The 21,075-nt window shown below is 38.5% G+C and overlaps 1 protein-coding gene across 1 annotated transcript; it reads right to left on the reverse strand.

Moving 5' to 3' along the window:
- Positions 1-298: 298 nt before the first annotated feature.
- Positions 299-19,790, reverse strand: PGRMC2 (progesterone receptor membrane component 2). Its single transcript, XM_006067309.3, has 3 exons — positions 19,342-19,790; positions 3,910-4,065; positions 299-2,502 (listed from the first exon to the last, which is right to left on the reverse strand). Exons 1-3 carry the CDS (start codon positions 19,757-19,759, stop codon positions 2,405-2,407), a joined length of 672 nt encoding a protein of 223 aa, XP_006067371.3. The 5' UTR covers positions 19,760-19,790; the 3' UTR covers positions 299-2,404.
- Positions 19,791-21,075: the final 1,285 nt, after the last annotated feature.

Genomic DNA, 21,075 nt, shown 5'->3' on the forward strand with positions numbered 1-21,075 from the left:
TCAATTGTATAACTTGAAAAGACTGGTGTGGTGTTCTCAACTGTGCCTGATCATACCCAAGGGACTCCTTACAGTCCAAGACTCACTTTTTCCATTCTGGGTCACTGGGTGGCAGGTTTGGACTAGGGACCAAGAATTTGTATTTTAAGCACCTCAAGTGGTTTTAACAACCAGGAAGGTTGGGGAAATAGTGGTTAAGGGGTTGGGGGGAGGAACAGCAGCAACATCAGTCACCACAGCTCCCATCCCCATACTAAATGACTGCCCATCAAACTACCTGAGAATGAGAACACTCAACTGAAATTGAGGAATTGTCCATAGAACACTGTTTATTTCAAGTCCAAAACACAAAATTAATCATTTTTCTTAACAGACTGCATAATTTTTACTGCATGAATATTTAGGGTTTCTCTATTCACAAGTGTAGATTTACTTAACTTTAGGCTGAAATGATTCATTATATATATATATATCTCAATATCAATTTACTCCAGAGGACACGTACTTTTAACAAATCTGTTTAGAAAATATTTTACATAAAAACACACAAAGCATTACCAACACTCTTCAGTTGTTGCAACCAGCCTTCAGCAAAGATTTGGCTGAAACTCATCATTTTCTACAAAACATTCCAAGACTGAGTACAATAGAATGTAGTATTTTACATACTTTAGCTTATTATTGCAATGAAAACTTCCTCTTTCTTTGATGGCTTCTGCATATATTATACTCATACAGCAGGAGAATTCTTTTCTCTAACTGGTGACTTATTAAATAAAACAGTCTTTTTGGGTATAACTTGTCTCCAATTAAGAACCTAAACAGTCATGATATGATGAAATCAAATAATAGACATATATAGGGCTTTTTAGTAAGAGCATTTTCAAACAACAGAATTTAAAACCTATCAGTATAATATCCTTTATTGTTTTGTGTTCAGTAACTACCACCTGAAGTGCTATTACTTCTAGTATAATCAGTTGGCATCAAAATATAAAGTAAAAATATGTACATTTTAATATATCAATTCTTACCTGAATAATCTCAGATCTTTTGAGAATGTTCCACAAAGTGGAATTTCTTCCTAAAGTTACAGTGAATGTGGTACAATGTGTACAACTTGGTTAACCAGTGTCTGCCTTTCATTCCAAGATTTTTCCTTATCTTGAATCAAATACACAATCTTGACTACCATATTATAATGCACTGGTTTACAGTTTGTATATAAAGTCCAACTCAAGCTTATTTTGGTTTATTGTACATGCTTTATTAAAACGGTATGGGTATTTACAGTATCTGCAGAGTCCCTTCCAAGGCGCTCTCACACACACTCAGACACACCCACACGACATCCATACTACAGCCCCATGCACCCACACCAGTGAGATGTGAGAGTCAAGACTCTTAAAATTAGGCAGCTGTTAGGGGACCGAGTTGATTTGTTTTTCAATTTTTTTTTTTGAAAAGAGAAAAGCATGGGGGAATGCATTTGGCCATTATAATGCTAATGATGTTTGTGTATATTAACATATATATGGCAGTAACACTGAATATTCCTTTTACATTCTATATACACAGAATGACATCAAGGTTTTGCAGTCAACAGAATATTCCAACTTCAGTCTCAATGCTGCTTGTAGTGACTTCAGAATTCACATAGGGGCTTTCCCTAAAAATAATTCAAGTCTATGTAAGTGAAATAAGGCACAATTAATATTGATTTGATCTAGGGGAAGGAAAGGGATAAAAACTAGTTTCAAATGATCTTGCTGTTGGGGAATTATCTTTGACTTAAATCCACCTGAAATCCATTCTTCTAATTTCCAAAGATTTCTTAGAAACAAAGGTTTTCTTCTTTTCCCTGACAAAACCCAAAAAGAAAAGCTTGGGATTCACATTTACCATTTTAATGTTTCAGTAGCCTTAACTACTTAAAATTGATGGACACCCTCACCTCTCCTGCCCAGGTCTCCTCTCTTCCTCACTGCTAAAACAAAAACACAGCACATGAAATAGAATTCCTTGCTGTGTTTTTAAGAGATTTCAAAAAAATCTCTTATATACTCAAGTAGCAAATACATATCAGGTCGTCTTTGATTTTTAAAAAAAAGGAAAGAAAAAAAGGAGAAAGTAATCTTGTGACTCTCTTGCTCTTTAAAAATATCCCTGTCTCCTTCTTTTCAGGATGAAGCCCCAGCAGACATTACAAATAACTGCAACAAATGAGTCTGGCAGCATACATTATGTCTAGTATTCAAATCTTCATAGTGAGACTCATGTAGCTTGTACAACTGGTTGAATGTTTTTTGCAGCAGGTGAACCAAACCCAAAGATGCTGGACATTCTGTGAAAGGGAGTAAGAATTGCAGTTCTGAAGGCCCCTGACTTTGGTTGTTTACAAAGTTCAATCCTGTTTATTGTGATCCTTGGTATCTTCTTCATCTGTATATTCTGACGGTTCTTCCCCTGGTTTTAGGAGTCTGCCTACATAATCATATTTTTCTGAAAGATACATCAAAAGAAAATCAGTAGCAATCAAATTTGTTTCATGATTCCATTATACAGCAGGGAAGGTATATGCTTCTTTTAGTCATAAAGAATAAGGTAAGTTTTCCCTATCGTTTACCTTGTCCAGTCTTTTTATACTCATGTAAGGCTTGAACAAAAGAAAACAGGATCAGGGAATTTATAAAGCTTCGGACTTGTGCTTTGGAGGAGAGTGTTTCCTACAACCAGTTCTTAATCAAGGACACTGCCTCAGAATCACTTGGAGATATTTTAAAAATATATGTGAGTCCAGGACCCATGCCAGACTCTTGGAATAAGTCTGATGACATGTACTCTGAAACTGGTTTACCTCTAATGTGCACTGAGTCTCAGAGCAGATCTTTAAATTTAATAACCCAAAGTAACTGTAATTATTGTAATTAAATAAATAAGGTAGCAACACAGGGCATTTCCAACAGTGAGAAGATCTTAAAAAAGCTAATGGTGACTTTCCTGGGGCTGAAGAAGTAGGGAGAAGAATATGAAGTGGAAAATCACATGGAAAGTAAATCCAACCTGGACACATTCTTGGGGAGAAAATGTGACACATGTAGTAGTCCCTAAGAAAACAAACCAAACGAACAGATGAAAATTCACTTGTCACTTATTATCTTGTGTTCTTCGAGGTCCCGATATATGACTCTCAGTATATTATTTTTCTTTCTCCTATTAAACTCTCTTCTTAGATGTGACATCACTTGTTTTTATGTTACCATGTGTTTAATTTAGAACAGTTATGCCCATTGTTATGTTCATGTGATATTTAGTTATTTCTTGGTCAGGATTCTGAACTGAGTTTAAGTGAATTAACTGACAAATCAAGAGGATGAAATAGGAGGACTGCTTGGTTCAGCAGAACCAGTACAAGTGCCAAGAAGCCAGGAGAGCTATTTCAAGAGATCCATGAGTCACATAAGCAGCAGTCCAGAGTGTTCACTGAGGCAGTGAAAACCAATGTCACAAGCATATCATGAAGGAGAATGACATTTTTCCTTTATGGTTTGAAGTTAAGATCAATTAAATCATGTAAAAATAAAGTAAAATGCAGTATCAGTAATCAATTCAGTTTTAAATATAAACTTGTTTAAAAAACCTCTGTCTTAATGAACAAGCCTTATAAGACTAAACGTGTCACAAGTTTTGTAAATTTTACAGTTTGTAACAAGTGAATTTTAAAATATGGATTTTATTAACAATAAGCACATGTAACAATCATTTTGATAGTTAGCTATGCTTATCATCAAATAATGAGGGCAATGCAAACAGATAGCATCCTTAGACTCTTAAGGAGTAATGGAATGGTATGTACTTTCTTTGGCCATAAATTTAGTATTTGTAAAGAACCCAACAAAATGAAGGTACCTTTAAACTGCATTTCCCATTCTCGAACACTCTCCATTTGTACAGCATTCAAATCTGAGAGATCATCATACTCATCTTTAAGTGCATCTTTATCTAGGCAAAATGTTGCCAGTCCTCTGGAGGCATCCCTACCAGCAAATATTCCATATGGACCCGCTGGGGAAAAAAAAGAAATTATTTAGATTATCTAAAAATATTTTAGAATGTCTCAAAGGAAAATGTCAAATAAAAGAAACCTCATGACTCTTATCTGGTACTCAGCCTTAATTTCAAAACATGCATAGACACTAAACAGGATAATGAGAAGAAATTTCTAAGAAATCTACCTTTTGACCAAAGTAAAGTTTTTCACTGCAAATTTAGATTTCAGTTCCTTTAAATATTAAAAAAAAAACTTTATTTAAAGATGAAGACTGTGAGGTATTAGAGAGAAGAGGAAACTTAGAAGAGTTAGGTTTGGAAGCCAGTTTTCTTGAGGGGAAACGATGCCTTATTGATTACTGTTAATTACTTGTGGCATCTAAAAATAATCAACAGAACATTGGCTGGATATATATATATGGCTATAAAGACACAAAATACTTAGTGTAAAGAATCAGGAACCACCTTGTCTATGGAGGAATGGCTACCAGAAGCAAGTCATTTCCAAAGTGTGTCCTTGAGAGCAGCAACTCTCTTGTACATCTCTGTATCTTCAATGCTTACCACAGTGCCTGACATAAAGTAGGAACAAAATAAACATATACTAACAAACAAAAATCAAAACAACCAAATGTTCTATATCAAGAATTTGCTTACATAAATCATAGGTCATTACTTTAATGAAATAGTACATAGCTATAAAAAGAATGAGTAACTCTGTATGTACAGATGCACAAAGAAGTCTATGATATAGTAACTGAAAAAAGCAATTAGTTTACACAGTATGATTCATTTAGTTTTATTTTTTATTCATTTTTGGCTGCACTGTATGGCACGTGGGAACTTAAGTTCCTGGACCAGAGATCCAACCTGTGCCCCCTGCAGCATAGTCTTAATCACTGGGCCATCAGAGAAGTCCATAGTAGGACCTCTTTTCAACTAAAAAAAGATATACATATATGCACATTTAACCTGTATTTGTATATGCACGAAAAAAGCACCAGGAAGAATACAAACCACGCACTTAACCGTAGCAATGCTTCTGGGGAATGGAGAGGAAAAGTTTTACTTCATTTAATTGGTTAAGCCTGGCTACTTATTTATTTTTGGCCATGCCACACAGCTTATGGGATCTTAGGTTCCCTGAACAGGGATTGAACCTGGGCCCTCAGCAGTTAAGAGTCCTAGCCACTGGACTGCCAGAGGATTCCCAAGTCTGGCTATTTAAAAAACAATTTTTATAATATAAATCTTTTAAGAGTTAATTTTTTCTTCATCTTAGTTTGTAGAACAGACCATGTAGATTTCCCTGTTTAAAACGTTTTAAGAAGCCGAAAGTGAAGAGGAACTAAAAAGCCTCTTGATGAAAGTGAAAGAGCAGAGTGAAAAAGCTGGTTTAAAGCTCAACGTTCAGAAAATGAAGATCATGGCATCTGGTCCCATCATTTCATGGGAAATAGATGGGGAAACAGTGGAAACAGTGTCAGACGTTATTTTTTTTGGCTCCCAAATCACTGCAGATGGTGATTACAGCCATGAAATTAAAAGACGCTTACTCCTTGGAAGGAAAGTTATGACCAACCTAGACAGCATATTCAAAAGCAGAGACATCACTTTGCCAACAAAGGTCCATATAGTCAAGGCTATGGTTTTTCCAGTAGTCATGTATGGATATGAGAGTTGGACTGTGAAGAAAGCTGAGCGCCGAAGAATTGATGCTTTTGAACTGTGGTGTTGGAGAAGACTCTTGAGAGTCCCTTGGACTGCAAGGAGATCCACCAGTCCATTCTGAAGGAGATCAGCCCTGGGTGTTCTTTGGAAGGAATGATGCTAAAGCTGAAACTCCAATACTTTGGCCACCTCATGCGAAGAGTTGACTCATTGGAAGAGACTCTGATGCTGGGAAGGATTGGGGGCAGAAGGAGAAGGGGAAGACAGAGGATGAGATGGCTGGATGGCATCACTGACCCAATGGACGTGAGTCTGAGTGAACTCCGGGAGTTGGTGATGGACAGGGAGGCCTGGCGTGCTGCGATTCATGGGGTCGCAGAGTTGGACACGACTGATCAACTGAACTGAAGAATTATGTGCTAATAAATAACACTTACAAAATACATGATTTTATATATAAAAATTTCTTTCCTGAGTCTGAAAAGTTATCAATACATGACAAAAGAAATGTAGAGAAAACAGTTTAAAAATCAAATTTGCTGGCTTAACTATTATGAGCCACAGAGTGGTCAGTGAAAAAGCTTACTGTCCATTTAACAAAGTATTTTCTAATGAGAAGTACACAGTACAAAAAAAGGAAATTCCCTGATTTTTAAGTGATTATACCCATATTATAATAATAATTATAATAATGATTATACCCATATTCATACTTGAAAGCATTTAGGAAATTGAAGGTTATGTGTCAGAAAAGCATCTATACCTTTAAGAAGAAAATTCAAAAATTTCTAAACATTTATGAACCTTAGTTCGAACTACAGCGAGCAGTGCACCATAAAGCTCACTGGGTTACTTAGGAAAACTAATGAGTTTTAGGAACGAGTTAGGAAAATTCATTCCCTAAACGTTTATTGCATGGAACAAAAAAGGAGCCTTAGCATAAATTTAAGGACCATTATTAGGCAATAATATATTAACACAAAAATAAAGGTAATACTTCCAGTAAAGTACTTTTTTATCCTGCTTTCCCATTCTTAAGTACTTTACATATTCATATTGCTCCTTAATACTAGGTGACTAACACAATTCTCATTTAATGGTTATGTATTTTCTCAATGAATGGATATACCTATTAATTAATATAAACCTATTAATATAAACTTAGGCTACCATTTTCTATTTCTAAATTTGTCTTCTATATAAGAAAATGGGACATTACTTACAACTGGTCAATACTGGTTACTTTCAAACACTACCCATCATCTCAACTGACATTCGAAAAGGTATTTATTTAAATGTTTAAGAAATTTAATACTATTTACAGAGTAAATAGTAGTAAATTTCTATTTACAAAGTAAAATCTGAAGTTCTTTAATTGGAGTTAATTGATTTGGAGAAACATTAACTTTCTTTTTTAAAATTTAAGTATAGTTAATTTACAATGCTGTGTTAGTTTCAAGTGTACAGCAAAGTAATTTTTTAAAAAATGTGATTTTTAAAAAGTATATATATTTTAGATTCTTTCCCATTATAGGTTATTACAAGATATTGAGTCTAGTTCCTTGTGCTATACTAGGTCCTTGGTTACCTCTTTTTAATATTGTGCTTGTACTTAGTTGCTCAGTCATATCTGACTCTTTGTGACCCCATGGATTGTAGCTCGCCAGGCTCCTCTGTCCGTGGGATTCTCCAGGCAAGAATACTGGAGTGGGTTGCCATTTCCTTCTCCAGGGGATCTTCCCAACCCAGGGACTGAACCTGGGTCTCCTGTATTGCAGGCAGTGAGCTACCAGGGAAGCTTTTATATAGTAGTGTATATACATTAAGCCCAAACTCCTAATTTATTCTCCCCTCATCCCCTTTGGTAACCATAAATTTGTTTTCTATGTCTTGTATTTATTAGTAAGTCATTTGTATCATTTTTAAAGATTTCACATATAAGTGATATCATATGATATTTCTGACTTACTTCATTTATGATAATCTCCAGGTCCAATCATGTTGCTGCAAATGACATTATTTCTTCTTCTTTTTTAATGAGAAACATTAACATTTGCTTTTTTTTGACCAAGCCATGTGGCTTGCAAGACCCCAACCAGGGCCTGAACCCAGCGCCAGCAGCGAAAGCACTGAGTCCTAACCACTGGACTGCCAGGGAATTCCTAACATTAACTTTTAAAACTAAGCAAGTTAAAAAAAAAAACAAACCCAACACTAAAATTAAGAGAAAACAGTCCCGAGGGAAAGAAAAGTGGTCCACCTTAAAGCAGCTTAGTTTTTCTGTGGTATAACTCCACGTGGCAATGGCTGTTTTCAAGAAATGGAGGGGGGGGCAATATATATATATATATAAAAAAAACACTAATATTTTCTTAAGAAACAATAATGACCAAAAAAATCTTAATGCTGACTGGACCAATGCTTATAAACTTAAAACAGTGATGAGTCAAACACAAAAGAAAAAATAAAACTGATTAAGGCTATAAAAAACTACAAGTAGAAAATAAGAATTTCAACTTTTTGAAGAATTTCCTTGCAATCTCACTTCCTTCTCATAGTATCTCAAAGTAGAAGGGATAATTTTGCCCTCCCTTCTTGGCAGATGAAAAGATGCAAAGGTATTCAATGACTTGCCTAAAATTACTAACAAAATCAACCCCTTTTCTAACTACACCAAACACAGTACATCTTGAGAAAACACAGAGGACCCACAAACCCAAAGATGAAATGACAACCCTGAAAACTGGAGCATTTCACTAATCACAAAATTTCAGGGGAATGGATATTTTAAAATACCTCTTAAAATGGAAGAACATTAACTAAAAAAAGCTGTAGAAATCAACACTATGTTACATAGTATTTACCTGCTTGGTCTACAACATTCAATTTACTTGAGGATACTTCATCAACCTTAAACACATCCAAATGGCAAAAAGATGATCACTGTAAAAACGGAAGTCATATGAACCTCCATCTTTGAGTACATGGATAACATACCAGTGTATTCTTTAGTAAAATTTCCTGCCAACTTCCCTAAGAGGGAATGCTGTTTTTTGGTTTGACTAACTTAAGAGTGAACTAGAGGCAACAGTTAATAATGCAAGCCTAATCCTAGACAAAATGATGTTCTGTTAATTATTGAAAAGAATGACTTCACATATTTCAAATTTCCCACAGGAAGCATTTAACTTCTGAAAAGGTCTTTTTGAAAATAGTTTTATTTTTCCTGTAAGATCATAAAGAATGTATATTAAGACTAAGAACTAGAGTTGGAAAAGGATGACCTGCTGAGAAAAGAGGATTTGAGGTCCAGTTAAAGTATATTCCTCTGCATCCCTAACACAATCAGAATCATATCTGAGAGTTCAGTAATACCTTCCCTTTCCACTACCCCCTTATATAACTGACCTAAATATTATGATTCTAACATTTTGGTGACTACTCTTGGCTATCCATAATACTATAACAACAGAGAGCTACCTAGGGAAATCACATTTTAAATGCTCTTAGGTCTTTTGGTATGGTATAATTTATAAAAAAAAATTAAAAGTCTAGCTTATATAAACTAATCAGATTGTTTTAACTATTAAGGTTCATTTAAACATTAACATTTCAGTAATAATAAGAGAATTAAACTCTTGCCTTCTAAAACTAAAATATAATGCTGATACAAAACTAGATTTACTATTTCAAGAATATTCTTGCTATAAAAAATGAACCCATTTAGCCAAGACAGATTCTTTAAAATGTATTTATAAAACAAATATTCTAGGACATCATTTTACAGATAAATCTTACTTCTACGATACTGTTAAATATACCAAAATGACATTATACTAGTTAGAATCCAGATTTCATTAGTAGTTTTAAGAGTTAACACGACTTATGATACAGAGTTTTATAAAGTTCAAAAATCAATACATCTACCAATTATTGCATCCTGAAACTGCTATCATACAATCAAATATAATGGAGTGACATATTTTTGAAAAGGGAACAACATATGGTTATTGTAAAACACTAATTTAATGAGCAAAAAACTCCAGGAGAAAGTAAACATCTAAAATATGTAAGAGATAATTTTCTACTAGGGTGATTATGTATCTATTAATACATTAGTATTTATGAAGAGAAGAAAATTCCAGAAGGAATATTTTAGTTATTTTCATGGTATAAAAACCATAGCACTCAGAGACAAACTTTAATTCATTAAAAGTTAAACAGCCTAGTTTTCTGATGTGTTTTGACAATAGTCTTCTGTGATTATTAAAGCAAGTTAAAAAAAAAATCTAATAATACTTGGTGTAGGGCTTCCCAGGTGGCTCAGTGGTAAAGTATACACCTGCCAATGTAGAAAATGCAGGAGATGCAGGTTCGATCCCTGGGTCAGGAAGATCCTTGGAGAAGGGAATGGCAACCCACTCCAGTATTCTTGCCTGGAAAATTCCACAGACAGAAAAGCTGGAAGGCTACATTCCATGGGGTTGCAAAGAGTCAGACACAACTGAGCACATATGCACACTGAGTAATTTATTCCAAATATGGTTATAATGGATCTGGGAACAAATCAAACCATATATAAAAGTGATTAAATGAAATCCAACTAATACATCTTTTTTATATTTGGTTCTAGGAACTCCCAGGACTTTTAGAGGGAAGGCAGCATGGTAAAACTGGAAGAATACCTCTTCCAAGCCAAGATACTTGGGTTCAAGGCCACACCCTACATTTGAGGCAAATTTTACATGCCTAAAATTGTGGAGGTCAAACTAGATAATCTCTTAACTACAAGTATCAGGGAAGAAAAACTATAAATGGTGTTGCAATAACTGAATAGCCCTCTGTAAGAAAACAAAAACAAAAGTTGATGCTAACTTCATATCTTAAATAAATTCTGAATGTAACTAACCAAAATTCACTGAGAAGAAGAGAAATGTAAATTAAAATAATATTGAAATACTATTTTAACTTCTCAGAATGACAAAGACCAAAAAATTTTATATGACATTTTTGGCAAGAGAGTGAGAAATAGGCATTTTCATGTGAGTGTAAATTGGTCCAACATCACTGGAGGGCAATTTAGAAAGAAGTATCCAAATTTAAAATGTCCATAACCTAAGATTCAGCAGTTTTACTTCTAGTAACTTATTTAATAGATAATTATGATTTTAGTAACATTTTGAAATGATATGTACATGATACCATGCTTCCCTGGTGGCTCAGTAGGTAAAGAATCTGCCTGCAATGCAAAAGGCGCTAGCAGACATGGGTTTGATCCCTGCAGGAGGAAATGGCAACCCACTCTAGTATTCTTCCCTGGAGAATCCCATGGACAGAGGAGCCTGGTGGGCTATAGTCTATAGGATCACAAAGAGTTGGATATAACTAAAGTGAGAACATGCATGCATATATGTAGTAACAAGAGACTAGAAACAAATATTCATTAAAAGTGGACTATTAAATGATATATTCATAACAGAATTACATACAGATTCCAAAAATCAAAAGTTCTTTCTAAACTGATACAGAAGGCTCTCAATATATTAAAATACTGTTAAAGGTTTGCATTGTTAAAGTAAAAACTAAGTTCATGGCATCCAGTCCCATCACTCCATGGCAAATAGATGGGGAAACAATGGAAATAGTGACAGACTAAGTTTTTGGGCTCCAAAATCACTGCAGATGGCCACTGCAGCCATTAAATTAATAGATGTTTGCTCCTTGGAAGGAAAGTTATGACCAACCTAGACAGCATATTAAAAAGCAGAGACATTACTTTGTCAATAAAGGTCCGTCTGGTCAAGGCTATTGTTTTTCCAGTAGTCATGTATGGATGTGAGAGTTGGACTATAAAGAAAGCTGAGCACCGAAGAATTTATGCTTCTGAACTGTGGTGTTGGAGAAGACTCTTACAAGTCCCTTGGACTGCAAGGAGATCCGACCAGTTCATCCTAAAGGAGATCAGTCCTGGGTGTTCATTGGAAGGACTGATGTTGAAGCTGAAACTCCAATACTTTGGCTACCTGATACGAAGAGCCGACTCATTTGAAAAGACCCTGATGCTGGGAAAGACTGAAGGCAGGAGGAGAAGGGGACAACAGAGGATGAGATGGTTGGATGGCATCACTGACTCAATGGACATGAGTTTGAGTAAACTCCACGAGTTGGTGATGGACAGAGAGGCTTATGCTGCAGTCCATGGGGTCGCAGAGTTGGGACACGACTGAACTGGAACTGGATCTGTACTATAATTCCTGAGGGCAGATAGAAATTGGTCTGTTTTTTTTTATCAGTGACAAAACTATAGGACATATCTCACTAAAATGAAAACTGAACTCTGAACAAAAGTATGAGATACAAGAAATGACAGTGAATAAAGAAAATGGTAACTCTATTGCTAAATTTAAATGAAAATTGGCTATTTAAAAGAAGTTTATTATTCAGTTTGAGGGTAGTGTTTAAAAAACTACCTACAGTAAAATAAAACTCTAATAGAAATAACATAGAAAATGGAGTGGGGAGGGATTAGAGTTAAAGCTTTCTAACCAAGGCCACAACATATGGCTGTGTACAACTCCAGGGGACACCATTCACATTTCTCTACATGATTGTTTTGTATATTTAGTATTAAGAAATACCGTCAAATGGCAGTAAAGTGTTTTAAAGTGACAGTTCTAATTTGTACAAAAATGTTTGGTTAACATTGATATATTGTTCAGAGTGACAGTGCCTATAGAAAAAAATTTAAGGAAAAGACTCTTGTCACCAAAAGAATACAAATAGAATGCATCCAAATTAGCAGGGAGATATGAAACAGAAACAGACTCCCAAATATAGAGAACAGACTTCTGGCTTCCAAGGGATGGGAGGAGTGGGGGTGGCAGAGATTGGGAGTTTGGGATGAGCAGATACAAATTAGTATATAGAGAATGGATAAACAAAAGGTACTACTATATAGCACTGGGAACTATATTTGATACCCTGTGAGAAACCACAAAGGAAAAGAATATGAAAAAGAATGTATGTATGTAACTGAAACACTTTGCTGTACAGTAGAAATTACTACAACTGTAAATCAACTATACTAAAATGAAATAACAAAAATCTGTACGGGAGAAAAAGTGGAATAAAAAAATCCATCTAAGAAACAATCGGAGAAGGCAATGGCACCCCACTCCAGTACTCTTGCCTGGAAAATCCCATGGATGGAGGAGCCTGGTGGGCTGCATGGGGTGGCTAAAAGTCGGACATGACTGAGCGACTTCACTTTTCACTTTCATGCATTGGAGAAGGAAATGGCAACCCACTCCAGTGTTCTTGCCTGGAGAATCCCAGGGACGGAGGAGCCTGGTGGGCTGCCATCTAGGGGGTCGCACAGAGTCGGACACGACTGAAGCGACTTAGCAGCAGCAAGAAACAATGGTGGGAAAGAAGGCAAAGAAAAGTTGACAGATAAATTACTAAATAAGATAGTAGAAATAAAGTGAAGAGGAACTCAAAAGCCTCTTGATGAAGGTGAAAGAGAGAGTGAAAAAGTTGGCTTAAACCTCAACATTCAGAAAACGAAGATCATGGCATCTGGTCCCATCACTTCATGGCAAATAGATGGGGAAACAGTGGAAACAGTGTCAGACTTTATTTTTTGGGGCTCCAAAATCACTGCAGATGGTGACTGCAGCCATGAAATTAAAAAACGCTTACTCCTTGGAAGGAAAGTTATAACCAACCTAGATAGCATATTCAAAAGCAGAGACATCACTTTGCCAACAAAGGTCCATATAGTCAAGGCTTTGGTTTTTCCAGCAGTCATGTATGGATGTGAAAGTTGGACTGTGAAGAAAGCTGAGTGCCGAAGAATTGATGCTTTTGAACTGTGGTGTTGGAGAAGACTCTTGAGAGTCCCTTGGACTGCAAGGAGATCCAACCAGTCTATTCTGAAGGAGATCAGCCCTGGGATTTCTTTGGAAGGAATGATGCTAAAGCTCAAACTCCAGTACTCTGGCCACCTCATGCGAAGAGTTGACGCATTGGAAAAGACTCTGATGCTGGGAGGGATTGGGGGCAGGAGGAGAAGGGGAAGACAGAGGATGAAGTGGCTGGATGGCATCACTGACTCGATGGACGTGAGTCTGGGTGAACTCCGGGAGTTGGTGATGGACAGGGAGGCCTGGCGTGCTGCGATTCATGGGGTCGCAAAGAGTCGGACACAACTGAGCAACTGAACTGAACTGAACTGAGCGACTGAAGTTGTTAAAAGACAGTATTGGCATTAAATTTAATTTTAAAAAATCCAGCTATGTTGTTTATAAAGAAAAAATAAAAGATTGCTTAAAAGGATGGAAAAAGAACTGCTGAGGTAATACTTATCAAATGAAGCCTGAAGTCAAATCTGAAAATCAGTAAGGTGATAAGGATGTTTCTTCCTCTGATTAACATGGTATCAGTTCTAGATCTAGTGCTTCAGTTCAGTTTCAAAACAATGATACTCCCAATCTTTGTAAGGCTGGTTCCTTCAGGTTTTTGTTTAAGTATTAATCCCCACTTTCTTGATAAACCAACATAAATAAGTACTTCTCTTTACCATCTAATGCTAATAAATAAAGTCCTTTATTATAATCATGTATTGAATGATTATTTATTATCTTTCTTTCTTAACAGAACATAAACTCCACGAGGGCTGGGAAGTACAAGTTTTGAGGACTCAGAATTACTCAAAACATTTATTTAGGCAAGTGCGATGAAATCCAGGTAACTCCTCAGAACTGATCTTGAGACAAAATGCTGCCTCTTGTACAGCAGTTATTTAGTGATGTATCTCACAAGTATGTGGGGGATGAGTGACCTATGCCACATGGTTCAAAGAACTATGAAAAGAATTTAAAAAGGGCTACCTCCAGATGTTAATCTACTCCTTTCCTTCAACCTGAATAACATCTTCTGGTCTCATACATGCTTTAAGCTATCCTTTTATACTGTTAGTATTTAATACAATTTCCTCTTTGATTAAAAACAATGGAATGATGTTGAACTCAGAGGAGCCAACCAACTAGGTACTGTAGAAATTACTAGTAAAGGGAATTCCCTGCCAAGGTGGTGGTTATGGCTTTGAACTTCCAATACAGGGGGTGGGTCTGATCCCTGGTTGGGGAACTAAGATCCTATAAACTGCATGGCACAGCCAAAAAAAAAAAAAGAAAGAAAAGAAATTAGTATAAATTTGAGCAGAGTATCAAAATTCATCAGAAAACTTAGCTGGTCCTTTTACCTAATTGGTAGGTAATGAACGTGCATAGGCATTAGACCTAACACAGACCCAACTGGCTTCAAAACAAAAGACTAGGATGAAAGTTGGGTAGTGTCAATAGGACATTCATGAAAGAATATGTTTGTCTATATGCTGCAACTCTTGCTTCAGCTACAATTTTGCAAACTACAAATAAAATTAACATGTGAATATGAAGTTAAAAAAGGAGGAAGAACACATAAAAGGTGTATGAACTCCTTTTCCCCATCTCCTAAATATTAGGCATCTCATGGGGGTACTTCTTACAAACTTCTTTTTATTTCCAGTGGAATTTAAATGGTATGTTGGAGAAATTACAGCTTTGTTACATGTCAAAGAATACTCTACATGGAATAAGGGGGAAGCTATGTATCAATACCAGAAATGTGAATAAACTATTATAAACTGTAACTGTGTAATTTCTTGCCATTCTAAAGAATAAAAAAACACAATGTTTTGCTAGAATCCCACTGCAAAAATATTACACCAAATTATTAATAATTATTAATATTTAAAATGATAGATGAGTCTTCCTCATCTATTATGATGCTGCTACTGCTGCTAAGTCGCTTCAGTCGTGTCCGACTCTGTGCGACCCCATTGACAGAAGCCCACCAGGCTCCCCCGTCCCTGGGATTCTCCAGGCAAGAACACTGGAGTGGGTTGCCATTTCCTTCTCCAATGTGTGAAAGTGAAAAGTGAAAGGGAAGTAGCTCAGTCATGTCTGACTCTTAGCGACCCCATGGACTGCAGCCTACCAGGCTCCTCCATCCATGGGATTTTCCAGGCAAGAGTACTGGAGTGGGATGCCATTGCCTTCTCCGATTATGATGCTGGAAACATGAAATTATATTATGCTGTGATACAGTAGCAAGGAAGCATAGCCTGTGAAGCCAGTTAGACTGTGTTTGATTTCTAGCCTGGCCATTTACTAGATACGTGATTTGGGGCAAAATCTCTGAGTTTCAAGTTTCCACATTTGTAAAATGGGAACATTACCTATCTCCTAGAGCTGTCTGGAAATTAAACGATAATAACCCCCAAATGGGAGTTTCCTCCTCCTTCTACCCTAACCTCTAGAATCAATGCTATTGAATACAACTCGATGGGAAGATGGAAATGCTCTATCAAGTGCACTGTTTGGGCACTTGAAATATGGCTATTATGGAGAAACTCAATTCATGTGGCTTGTGGCTACCATACTGAACAGCACAACATAAAGCCATGAAAGTATGTTTCTCTGAGGCTTTAAATCCTTATGGGAACCAGGAGAGGGTATAAAAATAAAAACAGATTCTCTATGTAAGTTTATCTCAGAATGCAATTTATCTGAAATAGAGTAGACAGGCTTTGTGGTCAAATATATCCGGATTTGAATACCATGTCTGTGTGATCCAAGCCAATTTTCCCCAAATTCCTAAACCTCGAGCTCTCTGTCTTAAGGATAGGAACGTTCACTAACCTCACTGAAGCATTGTAGAGATGACAAATTAATAGATTTGATGTAATAGCTGCTTAACAAATCTGTTTCCTCATGTATAATATCATGTATGAAACGAGTCGCCAGTCCAGGTTCGATGCACGATACTGGATGCTTGGGGCTGGTGCACTGGGACGACCCAGAGGGAGGGTATGGGGAGGGAGGAGGGAGGGTTCAGGATGGGGAACACAGATATACCATTTCGATATTTGGCAAAACTAATACAATATTATAAAGTTTAAAAATAAGATAAAAAAAAAGAAAACATCTCTAATTAAAAAAAAAAAAATCTGTTTCCTTTCTCCTCCCATATTCTTTCTTACACGATGACTTTCCTCACACACTGGCCAAGTGCCTGAACTGTTACTAAACTTAATATTGACAAATGTAGTTAATGCCAATTGTTTCCCAATGTCTGTTTACTCCACTAAATTAAACTGCCAACATTTAAGTTTTTAAGAACTCAAACTTTAAAAATTATGACTAAAAATAAAAATAATTTCAACACAGAAAAAGCCTCACAAATAATCTTTTAACTCTAAAACCATTATTGAGAACTGGGAATGGATATTGGCTAGACTCCCTAAACTCATTCTTTCAAGCTACGAAGTCTCATATAAGGATTTTTACTTCTGAATTACTCTGCTACAAAATTCTTTAATTGATTTGAGGATGAAAAAAATTAAAATAAAAACTGAATTTGTTTTATAGCCCGAAATTTTGCTTCAAGACTTCTGTGAAATGTTAGATATCCTCTTAATGTGAAATACATTCCAAATCCATAAGCTGATCTGGCTAACTTTAAGGTTTCTTTCAATAAAAAAATTGCAAATATCTGTTTAGGTTGTTCAAAACTACTTAGAATGAAATAATGGGGTATCACTCTGCCTGTTCATCAGGAAGGACCTGGAAATCAGTGAAAGCTAACCTAAAACTGAGTCCTCTGTTGTCATCTGAGGAGAACCCCCTCAATGGCTCAAGCCACACAAAGCCTATCTGTATTATAACTATGACTCTCATCTTAATTTAAAAATTTCTGTTGCAGAACATTTGCCACTGGGTGCTGCCAAATTGTGTCCATGGCTGTCTCTCTCAGCTATTTTCAGATAGTGGCAAGGCATTAATGTGTGAGGACTGATAGATAGGCTTCTTTGCAGTAACACTTGGTTGCTTCACTGTCCGTTTAGATAGGGGCTACAAAAGCATAGTTTTTAGTTTGGTTCAGTTCTGTATTAAAAACCTAAACCTGTACACAATTTCTAATCACTAAATACATAATAACTGTGTAAATTCTTGATTAAAAAGAAATTAACTAATTTGGTCTGTTACTTTAAATATTGTCCTTTGGCCCCACTGTCTTACCCACATTCGCTTAAGTAAACAAAAATGTATTAACTGTTTCAGCTGATATGAGTGGGTAGACATCTGGTTTTCATTTTTATACCAGAAGCAAGTACTTTATAAGCTATCTGTGACTTGGCTGGATTGAATGTAAATATATACACAAAATACAAGCAACTAAGAAATAGTTCAACACATTTGTTGTTACCGGGTGTAGAATCTCCCATTTCTCTTCTCTAATCCAATTAACACACAACAAACCAAAACACTTCTAAATTATCTTCCATCCACTAAGCACGTAAATCGTAAGTGTACAGTTGCAGGTGTCAATAAACATCATGGACTAACAGATTAGAGGAAACCAACTTTTTAGATTTGCCAACCCCTTGACTTTTAGACTTGGATGTCCTCTTTCAAGTAACAGGTCACTATAGGTCTCTAATTTTATTTACTTTTATTGTAGTAACTCCTTAAAAACTCAGAATAACTACACAACCAGCATGTACAATGTTGCTCAATTTTATGATATGCCAACAGGTTTCATGAGTCTGAACTGAAATGTCTGCTATAACTACACTGTTAAAGAAGGGTTTCTAAACCAACCACCTTACATACACAGTTCTCTGAAAGCAAAGCTTTAGAAACATTTAACTTGCAGAACTGGTGCATGGTGATATGAATTTATAGTTGTTTATAAATTTCTTTCTCCTCAGTGAAAACAAAGTAAGTGATAACGTATATTTGAATACTTGCCTTCCTGCTACAAAAAAAAGAGAAAAAGAAACTGGACAAGCACGCCTGCTGGGTGTATGAGTTCCACCTCCCAAACTCGGGGCGAATAACCTTGCCAGTATTTATTAGGATCTGCATTCTGATCAGCCTCATCTCACATATACTGTTAATCTTGTAAAGCATCTTTGTATCAAAACCGGTTAAAAAAAGTCAAGGTGCTGCATATGGGACCGGATTTAATAGATTCTAGAAGGCTGGGACTTGGAACTACGTGTACTTAAACGTGGCCTTATGGGGAGTAGTGGATAAGCGCTCTGTGGCGCGCACACCACACACACACACACACACGCAAGTAAAGAAAGTTGTGAATTACAGGGCCTAAAACTTTAGGTCCCTACTTCAGAAATCTTCCTTCTTTCCTGCCCCTAACGATTCCAGAAATCAGAAAGCTCAGTAAAGGCTGAGGGCCAGCGTGACTGGCGACAACTAAGGATTTCGAAAAATTCAGCCCAAGAAAAGGCTGAGAGGAGAAATGGGATAGGAAAAAGATGAAAACTCAGTGTCGCTAAAACACTGGGATCCGAATTCGAGGGGTAAACACCGGTGGGGCCCGCGGCTGGGGCGTGTGGGGGGCGGGCCGTCTCAGGTGCGGCGGATACGGCTCGGGGGTCCAGATGTCGAGAAGGCTGGCAAACTAACCCGGTGCCCAGGGGCCTCCCCATCAGAAGGGGGTCGAGCTTGAGCTGCAGGGGGTCCTCACCCTCCCCTTCCAACTCCTCCTCACCCGGGCCGTAGAACTTGCTGCCTTTGGTCACGTCGAAGACTTTCCCATTGACCGCAAGCAGGATGCGCGGGTTGCGAGACCCGTCGTACTGGCGCAGCTGCTCCAAGCTGAAGTCCCGCTTCTTCATACGAGGCAATGAGGCAGCGGGGCTCTCTTCGCCCGCTCCGGCCCCGGCGCCCAGACCCCGCCGCCCCCAGCGCACCCACAGCCGGTAGGCCCCCAGCAACACCAGCGCCACCAGCGCCACGTTCAGCAGCATCTCCCCGCCCCCCGTCAGAAGCGCCAACGCCGTTGCCAAGCAGCTGCCCCCTTCTGCTGCCGCTCCCGCGCCGCCCGGGCTCTCGCTAGTACCGTCGCTGCTGCTCTCGCTGCCACTCCCCAGGGTGCCTAAATTCACGTCCCCATCACCCGCCGCCATCACTGCCCGCCAGCGCCTTCCTCCTCCTCCCCGCCCCCTGCCCTCCCCAACCCCACGGTCGACCCCGCCCACATGGGGCTTCCTAGCCAATAACGTGGGGGTAGGGGGCGGAGTCAGGCCGGCTCCCGATTGGGTAACGTTGTCTTGGATCTCTCCCTCTCCCTTCCTTTTGCTGGCCGCGCTCCCGTGCGACGCCCCGCCCACCTCGCCCCACACTTCCCTGCTCTCGCCTGTCTCCTCCTCTAGTTGAAGTACAAGAGCGGGGAGGGTCTGAAGCGAAGATGCGGCGACGGTCGCGCGCGCGCGCGTGCGTACGGGCGGGGCGAGGCTACGGCGCGTGCGCGGGTTCCGGGGCGCCACGCGCTCTCCTTTCCTCTGCAAACCCTTTGGGAGGCACGGCCTGCCCAGTGTTCTGGCAGTACGCATGCGCCCCCGAACCCCGCCCCTTTTCTGGTCTGGGTTTGCGTCCGCCAGCTCCCGCCTCTTCGCCGACGCAACGCGTGAGAGCTTCACGTGCGCTGAGGCGGCTGCTGAGGCGGCCTCTCTCAGACACCTTTCCGAGGGCGCGGGTTAGTGGTTAGTGAGAAGCTGCGACATAGTTTTAACCGGTTCGCGCCCCGAAAAGGGGTGTCTTTTCTCTCGTGGGCGCCGTCACTCCTGTCCAGAAGCCCGGAGCGTGGGCTCGCAGGCAAAGCTACGGCCCAGAAGATTTGGCGACGAGCTGGAGTCGCCTGGCGCCAAGAGAGTGCGCGGAACTCGCATTGGGATTGTTTGGCAAAAGGGTTAGGGTTAGGGTTAGCTACGTGCTGTCTTCGAGGACACCGAGTAGCCACTTCCCAGTGGTTTGGGCCAAGGCTGCCCCTGTAGAATTTTCTTTCACATTTTAGACGAAAGGTGTCGTTATTCCTTAAGTCGCACTCACTGGGGCAGTAGGGAAGTGGATAGGGTGAGGTGGTCCTTCAGTTCGCCTATTTAGCTTAATCTACAGTTCCATCTACCTAGGTCTTGTAGTCTTTTAACCTTTCGAGTCCTTAAAAATCGGCGTAAATGTCACCTCTGAACCTTTATACTGAGCCCCTCACCTCACGCTCTGAACTCCTTTGTTGTGCTCCCTCTCGCCCCAGTTTGTTTTGTGTCACTAGTTCGCCCACCCCTACCCCCTTGCTGTAAACTACTCTTGTGGTGAATGAGGTGTGTCAAGGGAGTAACGGTTTGCCTCGTAGAGGAAACCAGCCATTGGAAATACTTAAAGGAATGACTGGCTGTATTCCAATAAAACTTTATGGACACTGAAATTTTAATTTGATGTAATTTTA

Source organism: Bubalus bubalis, chromosome 17 (assembly GCF_019923935.1).
Source record: "Bubalus bubalis isolate 160015118507 breed Murrah chromosome 17, NDDB_SH_1, whole genome shotgun sequence".
Classification (NCBI taxonomy): Eukaryota; Metazoa; Chordata; class Mammalia; order Artiodactyla; family Bovidae; genus Bubalus; species Bubalus bubalis.